Source organism: Staurois parvus, unplaced genomic scaffold, assembly GCF_062004578.1.
Source record: "Staurois parvus isolate SC_StPar_1 unplaced genomic scaffold, SC_StPar_1.0 ptg000739l, whole genome shotgun sequence".
Taxonomy (NCBI): Eukaryota; Metazoa; Chordata; class Amphibia; order Anura; family Ranidae; genus Staurois; species Staurois parvus.
The window spans coordinates 54615-78049 of record NW_028318535.1 but is presented as its reverse complement, the minus strand read 5'-3'; the positions used below and the strand labels follow the sequence as shown (position 1 = coordinate 78049).

The 23435-nt window shown below is 46.5% G+C and overlaps 2 protein-coding genes across 2 annotated transcripts in view; one reads left to right on the top strand and one right to left on the bottom strand.

Moving 5' to 3' along the window:
* The window catches only part of NOX1 (NADPH oxidase 1), a 42149-nt gene extending 30246 nt beyond the window's left edge, over nt 1–11903 (top strand). Inside the window, exons 9-13 of the mRNA XM_089654073.1 lie at nt 1863–2098; nt 4619–4781; nt 7704–7850; nt 9599–9723; nt 10572–11903. Of these exons, the coding sequence (XP_089510199.1) occupies nt 1863–2098; nt 4619–4781; nt 7704–7850; nt 9599–9723; nt 10572–10698 (798 nt within the window). The 3' untranslated portion in view covers nt 10699–11903. The remainder of the gene's footprint in view (nt 1–1862; nt 2099–4618; nt 4782–7703; nt 7851–9598; nt 9724–10571) is intronic.
* A 7111-nt stretch (nt 11904–19014) lies between these two features.
* The window catches only part of CSTF2 (cleavage stimulation factor subunit 2), a gene marked incomplete at its 5' end in the record, with an annotated part of 54682 nt that continues 50261 nt past the window's right edge, over nt 19015–23435 (bottom strand). The window contains one exon of the mRNA XM_089654072.1: nt 19015–22824. Coding sequence (XP_089510198.1) covers nt 22702–22824 — 123 coding nt within the window. The remainder of the gene's footprint in view (nt 22825–23435) is intronic.

Here is a 23435-nt window from a genome sequence, read left to right as displayed (position 1 = left end):
GGCACTATTTCTTCCACTGATACCAATGATGGGGCACTATTCCTCCCACTGATACCAATGATGGGGCACTATTCCTCCCACTGATACCAATGATGGGGCACTACTCCTCCTACTGACACCAATTATGGAGCACTATTCCTCCCACTGATACCAATGATGGGGCACTATTCCTTCCACTGATACCAATGATGGGGCACTATTACTCCCACTGATACCAATAACGGGGCACTATTCCTCCCACTGATACCAATAACGGGGCACTATTACTCCCACTGATACCAATGATGGGGCACTATTACTCCCACTGATACCAATAACGGGGCACTATTCTTTCCAATGATATAAGACACTATACCTTCAACTGACACCAAGAATGGTGCTCTATTTCTTCCACTGATACCAATGATGGGTTACTATTCCTTCCACTTATACCAATGATGGGGCAATACTCTTCCTTTTACTGACCAACAACCCTGAGGCCATGCTTATTCTTAGTGATGTTAGGCCTGGGACATTTTCTACCCCTACTGACCACAATCTGGTCACCTAAAGTCTGGGGTACAGTAAACTGGCCCTTTGAATGAAAAGTTTGGAGACCCCTGCACTAGAGTATGTGGACTCCTCCCAAATCTATTTAGGTCTACTGAAGGGTACAGTTATTGCTATATCATACAATAAGATATGTTAGACAATTGTGCTCTTCCAAACTTGTGGTAACAGTCTGGGGAAGGTTTGATCAGCTTGGGGTGGAGGAACTTGAGTGGTCTCCATAGAGCCCTGACCTCAACCCTACTGAACAGTTTTGGGATGAAATAGAACTTTTATTGTGAGCATGAACTTTAGGTTAGCATTTTTTCCAGCAAATTACACAAGGGAGTTTTTATGAAAATGTCTAATACACTATATTCCCAAGAGTATGTGGACTCCCAAATCAATTGAGGTCTAGTGAAGGGTACAGTTATTGCAACGTCATACAAAGACATGTTTCACACTTTTGCTCTTCCAACCTTGTAGTAACAGTTTGGGGAAGGTCCTTTTCTCTTTCACCATGACTGTGCCCGTGTGTACAGAGCCAGCTCCATAAAGACACAGTTTGATGAGATTGATTGTGTGGGGGGAAGTTGAGTGGTCTCCATAGAGCCCTGACCTCAAGCCTACTGAACACCTTTGAGATGAATTGGAACTTGTGAGCCAGGCTTTCTCATCTAATATCGGTACCTGACCTTGCAAATGGCATAAATTCCCACAGACACTCCAAAATCTTGTAGAAATCTTTCCCAGAAGAGTGGCAGCTGTTATAGCCTCAGTTGGGAAACCAACTCCATATTAATGACAATAGTTTGGGGATGGAAAGGCCAACAAATGTATATACTGTATGTGTGAAGGTCAGATCTCCCCAAATGTTTGGCCATATAGTCTATGCCAGCCTTGCTCAACCTTTTTAGCTCAGAGGAACCCCTAAAAATATGTTCAGGTTTCAGGGAACCCTTACTTAAACCAGTTAATTGGAGCTCAAATGGGAAAATGCCCTTTACATTGGTGGTCAGTTGGAAAATAGAACCCGTACAGTGGTGGTCAGAATGCCACCCTTACAGTTAAAAACATAATTGTATCATGCTGCAAGGTTTGCAATATAGTATTGGCACTAAACCTATGCAGGTCCTATCTGGTAGGTCCATCAGCCAAAGCTCAAGGAACCCCTAGCAACCTCTGGAGGAACCCTGGTTGAGAAACCCTGGTCTATGCCATTCAGTCAAATATTTACTTTCATCTCTAAACTAGTAAAAAACAGAGAGTTTGACTAGTTGCTATAGGTTAACAGGACTACCTCTTTAATGACAGATATTTTGTTCCCTTTCAAGACTGTCAGCCATCCATCCAAAGTCTTAGAAATACAAATGAAAAAACGTGGATTTAAAATGGAAGTTGGCCAATACATATTCATCAACTGTCCATTGATTTCGGCCTTGGAATGGCACCCGTTCACTCTTACCTCCGCTCCAGAAGAAGACTTCTTCTCTGTACATATCCGATCTGCAGGGGACTGGACAGAGAGACTCATTCAAGCCTTTCAAGATCAAGTTCAGAAACCACCTTGGTAAGAATTACCGATGACAGGAAATTCTTCTCAAAACTCAAACCACTTGAACACTCTTTCACTACCAAGTACTATTAGTTTATGTATCAGAGGATTCATAGAACATGTGCAGACCATTCACAAGATGTTCTATAATACGCACTGTGATCCACATATAGGAAAGTATATGCTTCAGTAGATCAATGCTTCTATCGATTTTCCAAGAGTTTTCCTCTACTAGAAAGAGTTGTTCACTGATATGAAACCCTGAGCTCATCCTTGTAAGTCTGTGTCCCGCTAGGTAGATTCAATCCCTTGACTTATCCTGGTGACCACGGTGACCAAGACAGAAACTGTTGGGAAATCCAAAATTTTAATATCTAAAAAAGATGTAGGGGTGAGATTTTGGACAAGGGTCTCCAAAGGATACAAATAGAAGTCCTTAGTTCAACAAGATGGCTTAGGCTTGGCCGTTATCTACAAAACAGAGGCCCCACCCGAAGGGCAGAGGGTACCAGAGTAATCTATGTAGAGTTGGGCCAGAGGAAGCGCCAAACAATTTTATAATTTCTGGAATCAAATAAATACTTTTGGACTCTAAGAAACATTTGCTTGGCACTCCTGACAAAATTAGACAAGCTACAAAGGTCAGTGTGGGCTTGTTTTAAAGCTGACGTTTGGTCAGCTTATATTTTGCCTTTCCTGGTTCCTCTCACCCCATTATAAACATTCAAACACAGCTTTTAAATAATACCTTTTCATTTTCAATACAAACCTTATTTTAGATCCAGTGATGTTTCCCAATGCAATGCAGGGGTCATGACTGGTTGGAGGGGCCAGCAAGGTGCTGTACATGGCTTCCCAAAACATCACAGCACCCTGCCTCAGTAACTCATTCAAAAGAGCCCTTAGCCCTTGATGATGGTGGGCTGCCTCACGTGTGGCCATAGCGAGCCCCCAATGTAAAGTGGCTTTTGGGGCAATACAACACTTTTGCCCAACAGCTCTCCCCAATGTATAGGTGATGGTCAGAGATCGAACACCCTCTCCACCCTCCTGGCTGCACAGCTTTGCCCCCTCACTCCCAGGGATCTGAGATGCTGGCCTCACCTCTCTCAGACTCGACAGTCAGGTGACATCAGTAGACTCTCACTCTCTTCAGAGCAGCACTGTGACTTAAAAAGGCAGACCAAGGCTAGATATAGTTTAAATTTTTACTTTAGATCAGTGGTTTCCATACTGTAGCCCGTTGCTTGCCTATATCCAGCCCTTGGGGCACCATTCCATCCATTGACATCAATGAAGAGGCCCTGATCCATCCACTGTCTTCAGTGATGGGGCACATACCATCGATTGACGCCAATAATGGGGCACCATTTTCTCCACTGACACAAATGATAAGGGAACCATACCATCCACTGACACCAATGATGGATCATCACTCCTCCCACTGACAACAATGATGGGGTACTATTCCTCCCACTGATACAATGGCTCACTACTCCCCCCATTAAAAACCAATGATGAGGCATTATTTACTTCCACTAACACCGGGGCATTTTCTACTCTCACTGGTCGTAGTCTGGCCCCCCTAAAGCCTGACTGTATACCGGCCCTTTGTTTAGAAAGTTTGGAGACCCCTGCTAGAGAAGCTCAAATAATGGCATGGCAGACCCCAACACAGTTCCATAGACCACATGTAAGGAACATTTGATATTAGGACCTGTCGGAGGCTGCTCATGCCTTCTGCCAAAGGACACTCACTCTTTGTAGTTCTTCCACCCTTTTCTTCCTGGGATATGGAGGGGAGGAAACAAGGGGTGATCCAACTCCTGAGTTCTTATTCTGAACCTGAATTGTCCTGCTGGAGCCCTCCTTCTTTCAAAGGGAACCCTGTGACATCCTGGACTCCCCTCTTCCCCGGAGGGGGAAGAGCAAGAGCACAGCAGCTCGATGTTGCCTCTTCCTCTTGCTCTCTAGCCTGACCCACCTCCCTCCCTGGTCAAGCCTAAACTCCTAACCTTCGCACAGGTGGAGGAGGCACCTTAAAGGGGACCTGCTCTACCACCTAGCTACAAGCTGGGAGTGTCTAATTAATGTTTGTGCAGGCCCAGCTCCTGCACGCCTCCTCTGACCTCATACATAAGGTCTTTTTTTTAATCTGACAGGAGAGGAATAGAGGAGAATACTATAGATTGTGATTTATGTGCCAGCTCTGAGTCTACTGACATCGCATCCAAGATGGCGGTACCCAGCAGCAGTCTCAGGGCTTCAGATATCCACAAAAGGGGGGATTTTACAGATAAATAACATGCCTAAAAACCACATACAGTCTTTTGGGAGGATTATTGTTGAGAGGAATGGTCTGGTGACAGGGTCTCTTTAAGCATGACATTATTTAGAACAATATTCCTAATAAACACATTCAGGAGTAATGTAAGTGCGTGCCACTCCTAGTCAGTTGTATTTTTATAGATCTTTATACTGGATGCCAGATCTAAGACAAGATTATTAAATGTTCCTCATTGTTTTTCCTATTAGTCTGAAGGTCGATGGACCATTTGGCACAGCTAGTGAAGATGTCTTCAAGTACGAAGTCAGCATGCTAGTAGGGGCCGGTATAGGGATAACTCCCTTCGCCTCCATCCTAAAATCCATATGGTACAAGTTTCAGCGTGAAGATGAAAGGCTGAAAACCAAAAAGGTAAGGGGATTTATTTGATCTGTTTGTCTTTCTTATTTATCTTGTTGGCCAATTAACCAGCAGTAGCTCATGAAGAACTTGTTTGTGTGAATCACAACTGGCACATTGCCTAAGTCAGTGGTGGGCAACCTTTTTTTTCAACTGAGCCAAATCTCGCCAAAACCACGATTGAAATTTATTTTGAGAGCCACATTTTTAAAACTGAAAATACATCCCCCATATAGTAATTCATCCCCCATATAGTAATTCATCCTCCATAGTAATTCATCCCCCATATAGTAATTCATCCCCCATAGTAATTCATCCCCCATATAGTAATTCATCCCCCATAGTAATTAATCCCCCATATAGTAATTCATCCCCCATAGTAATTCATCCACCATATAGTAATTCATCCCCCATAGTAATTCATCCCCCATATAGTAATTCATCCCCCATATAGTAATTCATCCCCCATAGTAATTAATCCCCCATATAGTAATTCATCCCCCATATAGTAATTCATCCCCCATAGTAATTAATCCCCCATATAGTAATTCATCCCCCATAGTAATTCATCCCCCATATAGTAATTCATCCCCCATATAGTAATTCATCCCCCACCACATATAGTAATTCATCCCCCCTATAGTAATTCATCCCCCATATAGTAATTCATTCCCCATATTGTGTCAATTCACTTACCTTTGCTCCGCGCGTTCCTCTCGCCGTGTTCCCGCTCCGTTCCGGTCTTCAGGGCGGACTGTGAGAGGAGAGGAGTTCGTCACGCTGCCCCGCCTACATCCTGACAGCCAATGTTTGCCACGCTCCGCGGGCCGGATTAAAAGGTCCGCCGGGCCGTAGTTTGCCCATTGCTGGGCTAGCTGCAGAGTCCTGACTTTTGGGGCGGCCGCCCGAGAGGAGGGAGGGGAGCGGGCACCCGGCCCACAGAAGAGCCGCATTGAAGTGTGTAAAGAGCCGCATGTGGCTCACGAGCCGCGGCTTGCCGACCACTGGCCTAAGTGATTGGATTCTTGTGACATGAGATTAAAAGCCAAGAGACAGATACTCACCAGCCACTTTATTAGGTACACCTATTCAACACATATTTTCCCATTCTCTACAAAGCAAACCCAAAGCTGGTGTGAATGGGACAATCAGTTCTGGTGCTGGTCATGCCCGGAGGAGGGCTTTAAGAACACTTCAATTGCAGCCAGTAATTCAGACTATACACTCACCGGCCACTTTATTAGGTCCACCTGTTTAATTGCTTCATAACACAAACTGTTAATCAGAATCACACGGCAGCAACTCAATGCATTTAGGCATCTAGACATGGTGAAGACGACTTTCAGCAGTTCAAACCGAGCATCAGAATCAGGGGATTTAAGTGACTTTGAATGTGGCATGGTTGTTGGTGCCAGAATGGCTGGTCTGAGTATTTCAAAAACTGCTGATCTACTGGGATTTTCACGCACAACCATCTCTAGGGTTTACAGAGGATGGTCTGAAAAAGAAAAAATATCCAGTGAGCGGCAGTTGTGTGGAGGAAAATGCCTTGCTGATGTCAGAGGTCGGAGGAGAATGGGCAAACTGGTTCCAGATGATAGGCAACAATAGCTCAAATAACCACTCGTTACAACCAAGGTATGGAGAGAATACCATCTCTGAAGGCACAACAGGTCCAACCTTGAAGCAGATGGGCAACAGCAGCAAAAGATCACACCGGTGCCACTCCTGTCAGCTAACAACAGGAAACGGAGGCTACAATGGGCACAGGTTCACCAAACTTGGACAACAGAAGATTGGAAAAATGTTGCCTGGTCTGATGAGTCTCGATTTCTCTAGAGATGGTTGTGCGTGAAAATCCCAGTAGATCAGCAGTTTTTGAAATACTCAGACAAGCCTGTTTGGCACCAACAACAATGCCACATTCAGAGTCAATTAAATCCCCTTTCTTCCCCATTCTGAAGCTCTGTTTGAACTGCAGCAAGCTGTTTTTACCACGTCTAGATGCCTAAAGGCATTGAGTTACTGCCATGTGATTGGCTGATTAGCAGTTTGTGTTACCAAGCATTTGAACAGGTGCACCTAATAAAGTGGCCGGTGAGTGTATAGTCTGAATTACTGGTTTGAAGTATTCTTCAAGCCTTCCTCCGGGCAAAGTAGAAACCTCCTTCCCTCCAATCTAGTTGCCATCCTCCATTATGAGTCTTTATGACCTGGTGAGGACCCCATCAATAGGCCTAATGGGAAGATAGTGACATGGGCGCCCAATGGAGAACCCTCCCACTCTGCCGTTAAGAAGCAAAAAAATTCAGGACCCCCCACATCAAATGACTGTAAATTTGGGTAAGTATTTGGGAAGTGTCCCTTATTTATTTATTTTAATATAAGGTGGATTAGCTAGAGGAAAGTGGAAGTATCGTCTACCTGCTGGGTCTTTCATTATGGCTGGACCTCAGCTTTAATAACCCCTAGTTCTTCCCAAACAAAGGACCCTCCCATTCTGCATTGGAGAAACAAGATGATTCAAGACCCTCACATCACGTGAGCACAAAGGTAGATAAGTATTCGGGGTATTTCCCTTAGGCTTTTTTTTTTTTTTTTTAATTATAAGGGCGATCAGCTAGAGGGAAGCATGGTTATTGTCTATGTGGTGGGTCTTTCCTGGCCAGACTTGAGCCTTACAAAACCACAGTAATTTTGTCTTACTTGTTGACTGCTGAAATTTCAGCAAAATAGCTGGTTAAATGTTTTGCAAAGAATGTAATCCCTGTTTTGAAAAATTGCCAGTCATAGATAGTTCATGCTGAGCCCCAAAAAACAACCATGATGCATCGAAATACAGTACATTCCCAAGTCACTAAAAAAGAGTCACCCAAGTCCCAAGCCACTGGAACATTGCTATGAGAACTCCTAATCCTACATGTACTCTTGCAGATATACCTGTACTGGATTTGTCGGGAGACAGGAGCTTTTGCCTGGTTTGCTGATCTTCTACACTCTCTGGAACAGGAGATGATCTGCTCAGGAAAGGATGGATTTCTGAACTATCGACTCTTCCTGACCAGCTGGGACAGCAGCCTTGTATGTGTGGACTAACCTCTTATTGGTACACTTTATTTATTAGGAATTTAAGAAACCTTTCTCAACCTTTTTACTCCAGTGGAACCCTTTTAAATTACTTTCGGGTCTCTTGGAACCCCTGCACATGTCAATTCACTGGGGTTTAATAGGAAGAATGCCCCTTACATTGGTGGTCAGTGGGAAGAATGTCCCTTACATTGGGGGTCAGTGGGAAGAATGTCCCTTACATTGGTGATCAGTGGGAAGAATGTCCCTTACATTGGTGGTCAGTGGGAAGAATGTCCCTGACATTCATAGTCAGTGGGAAGAATGCCCCTTACATTGGGGGTCAGTGGGAAGAATGCCCCTTACATTGGTGGTCAGTGGGAAGAATGCCCCTTACATTGGGGGTCAGTGGGAAGAATGCCTCTTACATTGGTGACCAGTGGGAAGAATGTCCCTTACATTGGGGGTCAGTGGGAAGAATGCTCCTTACATTGGGAGTCAGTGGGAAGAATGCCCCTTACATTGGTGACCAGTGGGAAGAATGTCCCTTACATTGGGGGTCAGTGGGAAGAATGTCCCTTACATTGGTGGTCAGCGGGAGGAATGCCCCTTACATTGGGGATCAGCGGGAAGAATGTCCCTTACATTGGTGGTCAGTGGGAAGAATGTTCCTTACATTGGTGGTCAGTGGAAAGAATGTCCCTTACATTCATGGTCAGTGGGAAGAATGCACCTTACATTGGTGGTCAGTAGGAAGAATGTCCCTTACATTGGTGGTCAGTGGGAAGAATGCTCCTTACATTGGAGGTCAGTGGGAAAAATGTCCCTTACATTGGGGGTCAGTGGGAAGAATGCTCCTTATATTGGTGGTCAGTGGGAAGAATGCTCCTTACATTGGTGGTCAGCGGGAGGAATGCCCCTTACATTGGTGGTCAGTGGGAAGAATGTCCCTTACATTGGTGGTCAGTGGGAAGAATGCTCCTTACATTGGTGGTCCGTGAGAAGAATGCTCCTTACATTGGTGGTCCATGGGAAAAATGCTCCTTACATTGGTCGTTATTGGGAAGATTGCCTTCCCTTACAGTGATAGTCAACATGCCAACCTTATAGACAGCTAAAAGTATTATTGGTGTCGTGTAGCTGGTTCTGCCAAGTGGCATTGGATGTGGAACTATGAAAGCATCATCAGATTGGACGTCAATCAACCACAGCTCAAGGAACCCCCGCAACCTCTAGGGTCCAAAAGAACCCTGGTTGAGAATTGTGGCTCCAGAGTCCCACCAGAGGTTGGTAGGGGTTCCCTGAGCTGAGGTTGACTGAACTCCCTAACCCAACAAGCATCAAAACATAAAGGTGTGTTCAGTTTCTTTAGAAAGCAGACACAGACTGAGAATTAAAGTCTTGTTCTCTGCATGGAAGCTGTGGTCTCTCTAGGGGTCTGACATGCCCCTTGCTGAGAGGACAGGAAGAGGGGGGGCATATCAGACCTCTGATATACCTCTGCAGCCAGCCAACTGCTTACAGACAGGGAACAAGGATCCTCCTTTACACCATGCTGGCAGAGGACAGGCTTTTCTATTCAGGCTGTGGCTGCTTTCTGAACACTTTTACTTACAGAGCACATGAATTATATGTAGCGGATTCAAGCCGAAAATACAATTGGACTTTAATGTATACAGATTCAGGATTTTTTTTTTGTACCTAGCAGTTCATTATTCTTTACTTTGTTTATAGCCTTGTAATGAAGCTGTTTCTTTTCCCAGGCTGGACACGCAATTATTAACTTTGATGTGGAAACGGATGCGGTGACAGGGCTGAAACAGAAGACCTGTTATGGACGACCGGTCTGGGAGAACGAGTTTTCGAGGGTGGCTGATGCACATCCCAGGTCTGTCTGATAATTCACCTTACTTAAAGAGTACTTCAAGGCAACATATGGAGACAACTGGTTATCTACTCATAAAGGGTTAACAGTAGGATTGGGGAACTAAAACCTCTTCAACATTACAGTACAAGTCTAGCGAATTGTGACTATCAGGGCTGCCAATAGAAGGGTAGAGGCACCCCTCCTATACGGGGTCCGGCCCCATCAGGTCAGCAGGGGGTCCCAGGAGGGCTACTTGTGGACATCTCACAGCCAACTAATTTCCCAACCCCGTCTATGCTCCTCATCCCTGACTAGCAGGTGATGGGGAATGTGGAGGAAAGGGAAATGCAGAAGGGAAAAAAGTATGTGGAAGGGTTGGGGGGGGGGGGAGCTAGGATACAAGTGAGGTATAATGCAGGTAGAGATAGAGTATTGGGAGATGAAGGTGGGGCAGAGTGCTGAGTAAAGGGGAATTCTGGGGGTATAAAGAAAGGTGTAAGGGGGTGATGCAGGAGGTGCAGAGCGGGTGGGTGTTAATGGGTGCTTCAGAGTGTAGGGTAGTGCTCAGCACCACCGATAGAGGGTGGGACCATCCCAGGACAGCTTAGTAAAAAGCATGACTGTCCTGGCAAATTCAGGACAGTTGGCAAGTATGATGTAATGCAAGATTATCATAAGGCCCCTGTGCACCTGGGGCCCCTGGGCAGTGCGCATGCAGTAAGATAGCCCTGGATGTAACATGAAACAAAGGCTCCTTTGCAGCCGCACTGAATGCCTGGCCTCTGGTGTGCTCTGGGAGGAACACTATTAACATTGACATTTTAAAATGCTGGCAATTAATTCAAAGAAATTGTTTTCTATCATCATAGGTCTACCGTTGGTGTGTTTCTTTGCGGTCCTCAAGCGCTGGGTAAGAGCCTACAGCAGTGCTGCCATCAGTACTCCAGTCTGGACCCCAGAAAAGTTCAGTTCTACTTCAATAAGGAGAACTTCTGAGGCAGTGCGAAGGACAGCGCAGTGATGGAAACTGGATTGCTGCGAGACCAGGAGACATAGAACAGATATGAAGAGACACAAACACGTGTCAGAAGTGATGGATTCCTCTGGAATATAAGACAACTCAAACTTCTGTTTTTCCTTTGGTTTCCTGGACTCTTCCGGAAACAGATGAAGACTTGACAGTTCTTGTCCTGACTTCATCTGAAGTGTTTGTTTCACTAATTCACCTGTCATATGGTGGGGATGAGAAATGACCTGCTTACAGAATGTAAACTTATTTACAAGAGTACAGCCGTCCTCATAAATGTTACAAACTTTGGCAACCATGGCTAGAGATGATACAGCATCCTGTCCCTTGGCTTGATACTGAATGACACGGGACCCCATCCAATGGCTGCATAGGATACATTATTCCATCCCATGGCTCGACGTGATACGGGATTCCAGTCCCAGGGCTAGACATGAGACGGGATTCCAAGGCCATGGCTAGACATGAGACGGGATTCCAATGCCATGGCTAGACATGAGACGGGATTCCAGTACCATGGCTGGACATGAGACGGGATTCCAGTACCATGGCTGGACATGAGACGGGATTCCAGTACCATGGCTGGACATGAGACGGGATTCCAGTACCATGGCTGGACATGAGACGGGATTCCAATCCCATGGCTGGACATGAGACGGGATTCCAATCCCATGGCTGGACATGAGACGGGATTCCAATCCCATGGCTGGACATGAGACGGGATTCCAATCCCATGGCTGGACATGAGACGGGATTCCAGTACCATGGCTAGACATGAGACGGGATTCCAGTACCATGGCTAGACATGATACGGGATTCCTATCCCATGGCTAAATATGACATAGAATGGGTTCCCCTTACCTCCATCCATAGGAAGGCATTCTAAGGTTAGATATGATACAGGATGCAATCCCATGGCTAGACATGATATGGAATTCCAATCCCATGGCTAGACATGATACGGGAATCTGTCCCATGGCTAGATATAATACGGGATTCCATCTTTTGTATAGATATGATACAGAAGCCAATCCCATAGCTAATATACAGTTGCAAGAAAAAGTATGTGAACCCCTTGGGATTACGTGGAGTTTTGCATGAATTGGGCATAAAATGTGCTCTGAACGTCATCTAAGTCACAACAATAGAAGAACACAGTCTGCTGAACATAATACTACACAAACATTAGATGTTGCCATGGTTTAATTGCACATAACATGTAAACATTCACAGTGCAGGGAGGAAAAAGTATGTGAGGCCCTAGCTTAATGACTTCTCCCAGAGCTAATTGGAGCCAGGAGTGAGCCAACCTTGACTCCAATCAGTGTGATGATATTGGATGTGTTGCTGACAGCTGTCCTGCCCTTAAAAAACACACACCTGTTTTGGGTTTACTGGTTTCAAGAAGCACTGTCTGATGTGAACCATGCCTCGCAGAAAAGAGCTCTCAGAAGACCTACGATCAAGAATTGTTGACTTGTGTGAAGCTGGAAAGGGTTACAAAAGTATCTCCAAAAGCCTTGATGTTCATGTGTCCACGGTAAGACAGACTGTCTACAAATGGAGAAAGTTTAGCACTGTTGCTACTCTCCCTAGGCGTGGTCGTCCTGTAAAAATGACTGTAAGAGCACAGCGCAGAATGCTGCATGAGGTAAAGAAGAATCCCAGAGTGTCAGCTAAAGACCTACAGAAATCTCTGGCACATGCTAACATTTTGTTGACACATCTACAATAAGGAAAACATTAAACAAGAATGGAGTACATGGGAGGACACCACGGAGGAAGCCATTGCTGTCCAAAAAGAATATTGCAGCACATTTGAAGTTTGCAAAAGAGCACCTGGATGTTCCACAGCACTACTGGCAAAATATACTGTGGACAGATGAAACCAAGATTGAGTTGTTTGGGAAGAACGCACAACACTATGTGTGGAGAAAAATGGCACAGCACACCAACATCAAAACCTCATCCCCACTGTAAAACATGGCGGAGGGAGCATCATGGTTTGGGGCTGCTTTGCTGCCTCAGGGCCTGGACGGATTGTTGTCATTGATGGGAAAATGAATTCCAGAGTTTATCAAGACATTTTGCAGGAAAATGTACGACCATCTGTCCGCCAACTGAAGCTCCGCAGAGGATGGGTGATGCAACAGGACAATGACCCAAAGCATACAAGTAATTCAAGAAAACAATGGCTGCAACAGCACAGAATACGCCTTCTGAAGCGGCCCAGTCAGAGTCCTGACCTCAACCCAATTGAAATGCTGTGGCATGACCTTAAGAGAGCGATTCACACCAGACATCCCAAGAATATTGCTACACTGAAATAGTTTTGTGAAGAGGAGTGGTCCAAAATGACTCCAGATCGTTGTGCAGGTCTGATCTGCAACTACAGAAAACGTTTGGTTGAGGTTATTGCTGCCAAAGGAGGGCCAACCAGTTATTAAGTCCAAAGGTTCACATACTTTTTCCTCCCTGCACTGTGAATGTTTACATGTTATGTGCAATTAAACCATGGCAACATCTGTTTGTGTAGTATTATGTTCAGCAGACTGTGTTCTTCTATTGTTGTGACTTAGATGACGTTCAGAGCACATTTTATGCCCAATTCATGAAAAACTCCACATAATCCCAAGGGGTTCACATACTTTTTCTTGCAACTGTAATACAAGATCCCCTCCACTAGTTACATATTATACAGGATCCCATTCCATGGCTAGATATAATACAAAACTCAATTCCATGTTTACATATGAAACAGGATCCCATCCAATGGGCCAGATAAGACTGGGAGATGGCTAGATATAATACAGAATCCCATTTCGTAACTAGATACGATACAGGGTCCCCATTCCATTAGATATGATACAGAATCCAATCCGATGGCTGGACATGATACGAGACCCAATGCCGTGGCTAAATCTGACATAGAATGGATTCCCCTTACGTCCATCCATAGAAAGGGATTCTAAGGCTAGATATGATACAGGATCCAATCCCATGGCTAAATATGACATAAGGGGAACCCATTCCATTGCTAGATAGGATACAGATTCCAATCCCATGTCTACATATGATATGGGTTCCCATCCTATGGATAAATACAATACAGGGGTCCCATACCTAGATACATCCTGTGGCTAGATGTGATACAGGATTCCATCCCGCTGCTAGATCAAATTCAGTTGAGATTGGGATAAAATTCCACAGCTAGATATGATACAGAATCCTGTCCCATGGCTAGACATGATAGAGGGCCAACGATGTGGCTAAATATGCAATGGAATCCCATCCTATGGATGTACATAAGGGGATCTCAACCCATGGCTATATATGATACAGACTCCAATCCCATGGCTAGATATGATACAGACTCCAATCCCATGGCTAGATATGATACAGACTCCAATCCCATGGCTAGATATGATACAGGCTCCAATCCCATGGCTAGATATGATACAGGCTCCAATCCCATGGCTAGATATGATACAGGCTCCAATCCCATGGCTAGATATGATACAGACTCCAATCCCATGGCTATATATGATACAGACTCCAATCCCATGGCTATATATGATACAGACTCCAATCCCATGGCTAGATATGATACAGACTCCAATCCCATGGCTAGATATGATACAGACTCCAATCCCATGGCTAGATATGATACAGACTCCAATCCCATGGCTAGATATGATACAGACTCCAATCCCATGGCTATATATGATACAGACTCCAATCCCATGGCTAGATATGATACAGACTCCAATCCCATGGCTAGATATGATACAGACTCCAATCCCATGGCTAGATATGATACAGACTCCAATCCCATGGCTATATATGATACAGACTCCAATCCCATGGCTAGATATGATACAGGCTCCAATCCCATGGCTATATATGATACAGGCTCCAATCCCATGGCTATATATGATACAGACTCCAATCCCATGGCTAGATATGATACAGACTCCAATCCCATGGCTAGATATGATACAGACTCCAATCCCATGGCTAGATATGATACAGACTCCAATCCCATGGCTAGATATGATACAGACTCCAATCCCATGGCTAGATATGATACAGACTCCAATCCCATGGCTAGATATGAATTGGAATCACATCCCATCCTAATGATAAATACGATACAGGGTCCCATCCTATACCTAGATACAATAGTGGATCCCATCCTATTGATGGACATAAGGGGATCCCTTCCCATGGCTAGATATGATACAGACTTCATATAATTTGGGATCCCATCCCATGGATAGATACGAGATGGCATCCCACTCTATGGATGAATGATACAGGGTTCAATCCCATAACTAGATACAATAGTGGATCCCATCCCATGGCTAGATATATGGGATCCGATCTGGCAGACTACCTCTGTGGCTGGGCCAATCCGATGTATACAAGTACATATCTTATAACATTCTCAATGTTGGCACAGTGTATTAGATTTGTTTTTTTTCCATGAGACCTCTAGTTGAAGGACAGTAATTGAATGCAATGTATGTATGTATGTGTGTATGTATGTGTGTATGTGTGTATGTATGTATGTATGTATGTATGTATGTATGTATGTATGTGTGAGAATGTATTTTTTCTATAACCTAAAAATGCAAAAATAAACACTGGAAAAAAAAAAAAAGCTTAACATTATCAAGTATGTTTCTTATTGCCCTTTGGTACCCTTAACACCTCCCCTTAAAGCAGTTCCTGATCATGTGATTCACAGTGATTAGCTGTCACATGATCAGAAGCCCCTCCCACAATCACATCGATCAATGTGAAATACATCTTTTTTCTGGATTACCCTACCAGAAGGCGGCACCTTAAGATGCACGTCTCATTGACTACCATGGTCAGGTGACTATGCTGACCAATGAGCGCTTGCTATTGTAAGCATTATGATTGGTTCTCACTCTGGGGATGTGTATTACAGGGTACACACCTCCGCACCAGCAACAAGGTATGGACGGGAGGCCAGAATATTTGTAGTTAGTTCACATTTTCATTAGTGGTGAAAAGTGAACTTGCCCATTAAAAGGACAACTACACCATGGGTGGCGGAGATGGGGGATATAACAGGAAAACAAATTCACACACAGATCAGATGTGGATGATACATGCTGAGTATAGCCTTTGACAATCAGGGAATCAGAGGATTCTCCGTTCAACAGCAACATAAATTTATATTGTTCTGACAATTTACAACGTGGGAAGAAACCAGAATACCAGGGGAAACCCACGCAAAGGACAAAACGTGCAAACGTCATGCAAGTAGTGTTTTGGGAAGGATTTAAAATAAGAACCCCAGCGCTGCAAGGCAGAAATGCCAAACCCCTCTTTTTACTGCTGCATAGTAGGTATAAAGCACGTGTCAAACACATGGCCCTGTGAACCAAATCTGGCCCACAAGGTCATTTTCATGTGGCCCACATATCCTGCAGCTGCGGCACCCCACGGTCTCTGTCCCCATTATGTCTCAGCAGTCCGCAGCAGAGAGGAGGACAGAACTCCTCCTACAGATCCTGCACCTCTCTGTGCAGCCGCAAAGAGGCTGGTCTCTGCCACCCTGGTCTCAGCAGTCGGCAAGCAGATAGGAGAGAACTCCTCCTACAGATCCAGCTCCTCTCTGTGCAGCTGCAAAGAGGCTGGTCTCTGCCACCCTGGTCTCAGCAGTCAGGAGCAGGATCTGTAGAAGTTCTGTCGTCCTGTCTACTTGCTGACTGCTGAGACCAGGGTGGCAGAGACCAGCCTCTTTGCAGCTGCACAGAGAGGAGCTGGATCTGTAGGAGAAGTTCTGTCGTCCTGTCTGCTTGCTCTCTGTGCAGCCACGGAGAGGCTGGTCTCTGGTTTCTGCCCCCCACCCCCGGGTCTCAGAAGTCGGCAAGCGAAGAGGACAGAACTCTTACAGATCCAGCTCCTGTCTGTGCAGCACCAAAGAGTCTGGTCTCTGCCACCCGGGTCTCAGCAGTCAGCAAGCAGATAGGAGAGAACTCCTCCTACAGATCCTGCTCCTCTCGGTGTAGCCACGGAGAGGCTGGTCTCTGCCCCACCGGGTCTCAGCAGTCAGCAAGCAGAGAGGACAACAGAACTTCTACAGATCCTGATACTCTCTGTGCAGCCACGGAGAGGCTGGTCTCTTGTTTCTGCCCCCCCACCCCGGGGTGTCAGCAGTCGCCAAGCAGAGAGGACAGAACTCCTCCTACAGATCCTGCTCCTCTCTGTGCTGCCACAGAGAGGCTGGTCTCTAGTTTCTGCCCCCACCCCCGGTTCTCAGCAGTCAGCAAGCAGAGAGGACAACAGAACTTCTACAGATCCTGCTCCTCTCTGTGCAGCCACGGAGAGGCTGGTCTCTAGTTTCTGCCCCCACCCCCGGGTCTCAGTAGTCGGCAAACAGAGGAGGAAAGAATTCCTCCTACAGATCCTGCTCCTCTCTGTGCAGCCACGGAGAGGCTGGTCTCTGGTTTCTGCCGCCCACGCAGGGGTGTCAGCAGTCGCCAAGCAGAGAGGACAGAACTCCTCCTACAGATCCGGCTCCTCTCTGTGCAGCCACGGAGAGGCTGGTCTCTGGTTTCTGCCTCCCACCCCGGGGTGTCAGCAGTCGCCAAGCAGAGAGGACAGAACTCCTCCTACAGATCCTGCTCCTCTCTGTGCAGCCACAGAGAGGCTGGTCTCTGCCCCACCCACCCCCGGGTCTCAGCAGTCAGCAAGCAGAGAGGACAACAGAACTTCTACAGATCCTGATCCTCTCTGTGCAGCCACGGAGAGGCTGGTCTCTGGTTTCTGCCCCCACCCCCGGGCCTCAGCAGTCGGCAAGCAGAGAGGAGGAAAGAATTCCTCCTACAGATCCTGCTCCTCCCTGTGCAGCCACGGAGAGGCTGGTCTCTAGTTTCTGCCCCCCACCCCGGGGTGTCAGCAGTCGCCAAGCAGAGGACAGAACTCCTCCTACAGATCCTGCTCCTCTCTGTGCAGCCACAGAGAGGCTGGTCTCTGCCCCATCCACCCCCGGGTCTCAGCAGTCAGCAAGCAGAGAGGACAACAGAACTTCTACAGATCCTGATCCTCTCTGTGCAGCCACGGAGAGGCTGGTCTCTGGTTTCTGCCCCCCATCCCTGGATCTCAGCAGTCGGCAAGCAGAGAGGAGGAAAGAATTTCTCCTACAGATCCTGCTCCTCCCTGTGCAGCCACGGAGAGGCTGGTCTCTGGTTTCTGCCGCCCACGCAGGGGTGTCAGCAGTCGCCAAGCAGAGAGGACAGAACTCCTCCTACAGATCCTGCTCCTCTCTGTGCAGCCACGGAGAGGCTGGTCTCTGCCCCACCCACCCCCGGGTCTCAGCAGTCAGCAAGCAGAGAGGACAACAGAACTTCTACAGATCCTGATCCTCTCTGTGCAGCCACGGAGAGGCTGGTCTCTGGTTTCTGCCCCCACCCCCGGGCCTCAGCAGTCGGCAAGCAGAGAGGAGGAAAGAATTCCTCCTACAGATCCTGCTCCTCCCTGTGCAGCCACGGAGAGGCTGGTCTCTAGTTTCTGCCCCCCACCCCGGGGTGTCAGCAGTCGCCAAGCAGAGGACAGAACTCCTCCTACAGATCCTGCTCCTCTCTGTGCAGCCACAGAGAGGCTGGTCTCTGCCCCATCCACCCCCGGGTTTCAGCAGTCAGCAAGCAGAGAGGACAACAGAACTTCTACAGATCCTGATCCTCTCTGTGCAGCCACGGAGAGGCTGGTCTCTGGTTTCTGCCCCCCATCCCTGGATCTCAGCAGTCGGCAAGCAGAGAGGAGGAAAGAATTTCTCCTACAGATCCTGCTCCTCCCTGTGCAGCCACGGAGAGGCTGGTCTCTGGTTTCTGCCGCCCACGCAGGGGTGTCAGCAGTCGCCAAGCAGAGAGGACAGAACTCCTCCTACAGATCCTGCTCCTCTCTGTGCAGCCACGGAGAGGCTGGTCTCTGCCCCACCCACCCCGGGGTCTCAGCAGTTGGCAAGCAGAGAGAACGACAGAACTCCTCCTACAGATCCTGCTCCTCTAAGTGCAGCCACGGAGAGGCTTGTCCCTGGTTTCTGCCCCCTGGGTCTCAGCAGTTGGAGGACAGAACTCCTCCTACAGACCCTGCTCCTCTCTGTGCATAGTATAAAGCATGCAAACCATGGCTTGCAGTGTAATGCATGCAAACACGTGTACAGCCCGCATGAAGAGATTAATATGATGAAATATTGAGAGCTAAAAAAAAAAAAAAAAGGGAGGAATTACAAACCACAAAATACATCATTTCAGGTCCAAAATGCCTTTTTATTTTTGAATGTACATCAGTCGTTGTGTCCATTGCCATACAGGCCGGCCTTACTGACAGGCAATGTTCAATAGATGATAAAGAATTAGAGCTGAACTCCAGGGAAAACTCCAATTAATTAAAATACATGTTCATTATAGGAAAAAAAAAAAAAATAATAATTCTGTGTTTGTGAAAGAAAATAGTGAAAGTATGTAGCCTCTGGCAGCAGAGCTCAGACTGGGAGAGAGAGGAGCAGCACAACGGGCCGGTCGGTTAGTTGTGTCATGTGTTAATGAGGCACGTGCTGATAGGAGGAGAGGGCAGAGTGACAGAAAGATGAGCTCATCAGTCTGCCGCTTCTTCTGTGCTGTCCAGTCAGGGGGGGTCAAAACCTTGCTGTATTACTTAACTGCAGCAGAACAAAGTCAGGTCTGTGCTGTGTAAAACTCAGGACTGGATAGACAGGAATACAACTGACAGGTAAAACAGCTCTTGTCATATAAGCAATTCATTTGTGTACTTACCTGCCTAGAGTTCAGCTGTAACCCGTTCCTGCCGACCCTTCAAAAAGATCTGAAGCGTTACAATGGCCTCCTGATCATGTGATCACTGTAACTGGCCACCACAGTAGTCACATGAATAAGAGCTTGTCCTATTGGCTCCTGATCATCAATGTGAGACCACTGGAGGAGCATGACTAACCGCGCCCCCAGAACAAGACAGCGGCCTTGGTGGAAGGCAAGAAAGGATAAAGCCCACCTCTGTGTTGTCACATTTATGTTTATGGCTGGTGGGAAAGGGTTACAGGGTTAGTTCACCTTTACCAAAAAAACTGTCTATGCAGATAAGGGGCGAGTCTGTGGATAAAAACAAGATGTGCAGATTTAAACAAAGTTAAATATTGCCCTTGCCATTATGTGTAAACCATTTATGTGCCTCCTAAAACCCAGCTCGAAAAACTCCCGGAGAGGATGCCATCCCATCCTGCCTTGTTGCTATAGGTGTAGGCCATTTACATACTTTCCGAAACCTAACTGGAAAACTCCCATGGAAGATGCTATCCCATCCTTCCTTTTTGATACAGATGTAGACAACGAACGTACGTACCGAAGCCTAAATGGAAAACTCCCAGAGATGACGTCATCCCGTCTTGCCTTGTTGGTGATTTATGTATCTCCTGAAGCCTAATTGGAAAACTCCCAAGGATGACGTCATATCGCCCTGCCTTGTTGATATAGGTGTAGATTATTAATACACCTCCCAAAGCCTACCTGGAAAACTGCCAGAGATGACGTCATCTCGCCCTGCCTTGTTGTAATAGGTGTAGGCCATTTATTTACCTCCTATAGCCTGGCCAAAAAAGTTCCAGAGAGGACGCCATCCCATCCTGCCTTGTTGCTATAGGTGTAGGCGATTTGTGTACCTCATGAAGCCTAGCTGGAAAACTCCCAGGGATAACGTCATATCACCGTTTCTTGTTGATATAGGTGTAGATCATTAACACACCTCCCAAAGCCTACCTGGAAAACTGCCAGAGATGACGTCATCTTGCCGTGCCTTGTTGACATAGGTGTAGATGATTCACATACCTCCCAAAGCCTATGTCAACAAGGCACGGCGAGATGATGTCATCTCTGGCAGTTTTCCAGGTAGGCTTTGGGAGCTATGTAAATCATCTACACCTAACTGGAAAACTCTCAGAGATGACGTCATCCCATCCTGTCTTGAAGCTATAGGTGTAGACCATTGACATACCTCCCAAAGCCTACCTGGAAAACTGCCAGAGATGATGTCATCTCGCCTTGCCTTGTTGACATAGGCTTTGGGAGGTATGTGAATCATCTACACCTATGTCAACAAGGCACGGCGAGATGACGTCATCTCTGGCAGTTTTCCAGGTAGGCTTTGGGAGGTATGTAAATCATCTACACCTAACTGGAAAACTCTCAGAGATGACGTCATCCAATCCTGTCTTGTAGCTATAGGTGTAGACCATTTACATACCTCCCAAAGCCTACCTGGAAAACTGCCAGAGATGACGTCATCTCGCCTTGCCTTGTTGACATAGGCTTTGGGAGGTATGTGAATCATCTACACCTATGTCAACAAGGCACGGCGAGATGACGTCATCTCTGGCAGTTTTCCAGGTAGGCTTTGGGAGGTATGTAAATCATCTACACCTAACTGGAAAACTAAACTCTCAGAGATGACGTCATCCCATCCTGTCTTGTAGCTATAGGTGTAGACCATTTACATACCTCCCAAAGCCTACCTGGAAAACTGCCAGAGATGACGTCATCTCGCCTTGCCTTGTTGACATAGGCTTTGGGAGGTATGTGAATCATCTACACCTATGTCAACAAGGCACGGCGAGATGACGTCATCTCTGGCAGTTTTCCAGGTAGGCTTTGGGAGGTATGTAAATCATCTACACCTAACTGGAAAACTAAACTCTCAGAGATGACGTCATCCCATCCTGTCTTGTAGCTATAGGTGTAGACCATTTACATACCTCCCAAAGCCTAACTGGAAAACTCAAAGAGATGACATCATCCCATCCTGCCTTATTGATATAAGTGTAGATCATTTACACGCCTCCCAAAGCCTAACTAAAAAACTCTCAGAGATGACGTCATCCCATCCTGCCTTGTAGCCGGATGTAGGCCATTTATGTACATCCCGAAGCCTAACTGGAAAACTCCCAGGGATGATGACATCCCGTCCTGCCTTGTTGATATAGGTGTTGACCATGGGTGTCAAACTGGCGGCCCTCCAGCTGTTGCCAAACTACAAGTCCCATGAGGCATTGCAAGATTGACAGTTACAAGCATGACTCCCAAAGGCAGAGGCATGATGGGACTTGTAGTTTCACAACAGCTGGAGGGCCGCCAGTTTGACACCCCTGGTGTAGACCATTTACATACCTCCCGAAGCCTAACTGGAAAACTCCCAGAGATGATATCATCCCGTCCTGCCATATTGCTGGGACCTTACCAATATACTCTCAGCCATTACTGCTCCCCCACCATTGCAGGAGCAAGCTCTTGAAACCCCCGCACGCGTGGTCCATAGCCTTCCCCGTCGCAGCATTGCTGAGCTCAGAGGTACTGCAACAAGGCATACAAGAGCGCATGTGAGGGGGTTTGAAACAACGGAGAAAGTCTTAGCAATGCCCTAGCAACAAGGCAGGATGGGATGATGCCATCTCGAGGAGTTTTCCACTTTGGCTTCAGGAGGTACGTAAATGGCCTACAAAGAAAATGGCCTACACCTACAGCAAGGACATTATTCAACTTTGATCAAAGCTGAACAGTTTGCTTAGATCTACAGGAGCCCCTTAGGTTTCAGTAAAGGCAAACTAACCCTTTAAAACACCGATGAAGAACACAGAGGAAACTACAACTGTAACAGGTTATTGTTCATAAAAGAGTACTCCACCTTTAATGCGCACACATTCCTCATAGGTCTCCTCAGGAGCAGTGTATTGGGGGTAATACAAAAAATGGAGGCAGTCCAGTCTTTAGTAGAAGAGATGATGGACACAGAATTGTACATAACCGCAAAACAAGTTCTTCATCCGCCGCCGACAACTTTATCTCAATGTTTTTCCAATTTTCTGATCGATGCGTCAACCATAAGAAAGTTCTTCAGGATCTCCAACAAAGAAGCACCACTGGGACATCTCAGGGAGCTCCGGCCGATTTCTGGATCTGTTCCTTCAGGATGAGGATGCTTTGCCTCTGCTCGGGGGGCAGCATGGCGATCTGATCTGGAGTCAGCTGTAGAACCTGCATGATGAGGGCGGCCTGCGGGGGGGGGGGGGGGCAACAACAATACAAAGCTATTGGAAGAGCAGGAAATATAATAAAAACTACGGGAGAGAGCTTCTAATGGAACCAGTTGTGGACATTGATGTGGTAGACACTTCCAAATATCGTCATGGAAGTACAAAGGGGTGCAGAAGAAGAGTGCATGCTACACACGGCCTAAGCCTGCGTGTAATTATTATGTCATGGCTGACAGGGACCACATGGTCAGGAACCTTCACATGATCAGTAACCACTCAGATTGGTTAAAGCTAAATTCCAAATATTCAGCTACTTTGTAAAAACGTCAGGCATACCATGAGTTAAGTCCAACAAGGTGCCTATTATTTACATTGTGCTCGTGGAACAAAACTACTGGAGCTCCAACCAGCTTGCTCCTTCAAGAGATGGAACTGCAATGCCTGCTCCTCCCCTTACTCATTCCCAAACATTGAAGCCTATGAACTCGTTCACAAAATACAAAGGCTTCTGTGAATGGGCAGCAGAGGGGAGGGCATAGCTGCTCTGTGTGATTCTCTCCTCTCAGTGTGATTCTCCCCTCTCACAGTGTATTCTGATGGGTTTATTGTGCTCCAGGAACATCACTTCTG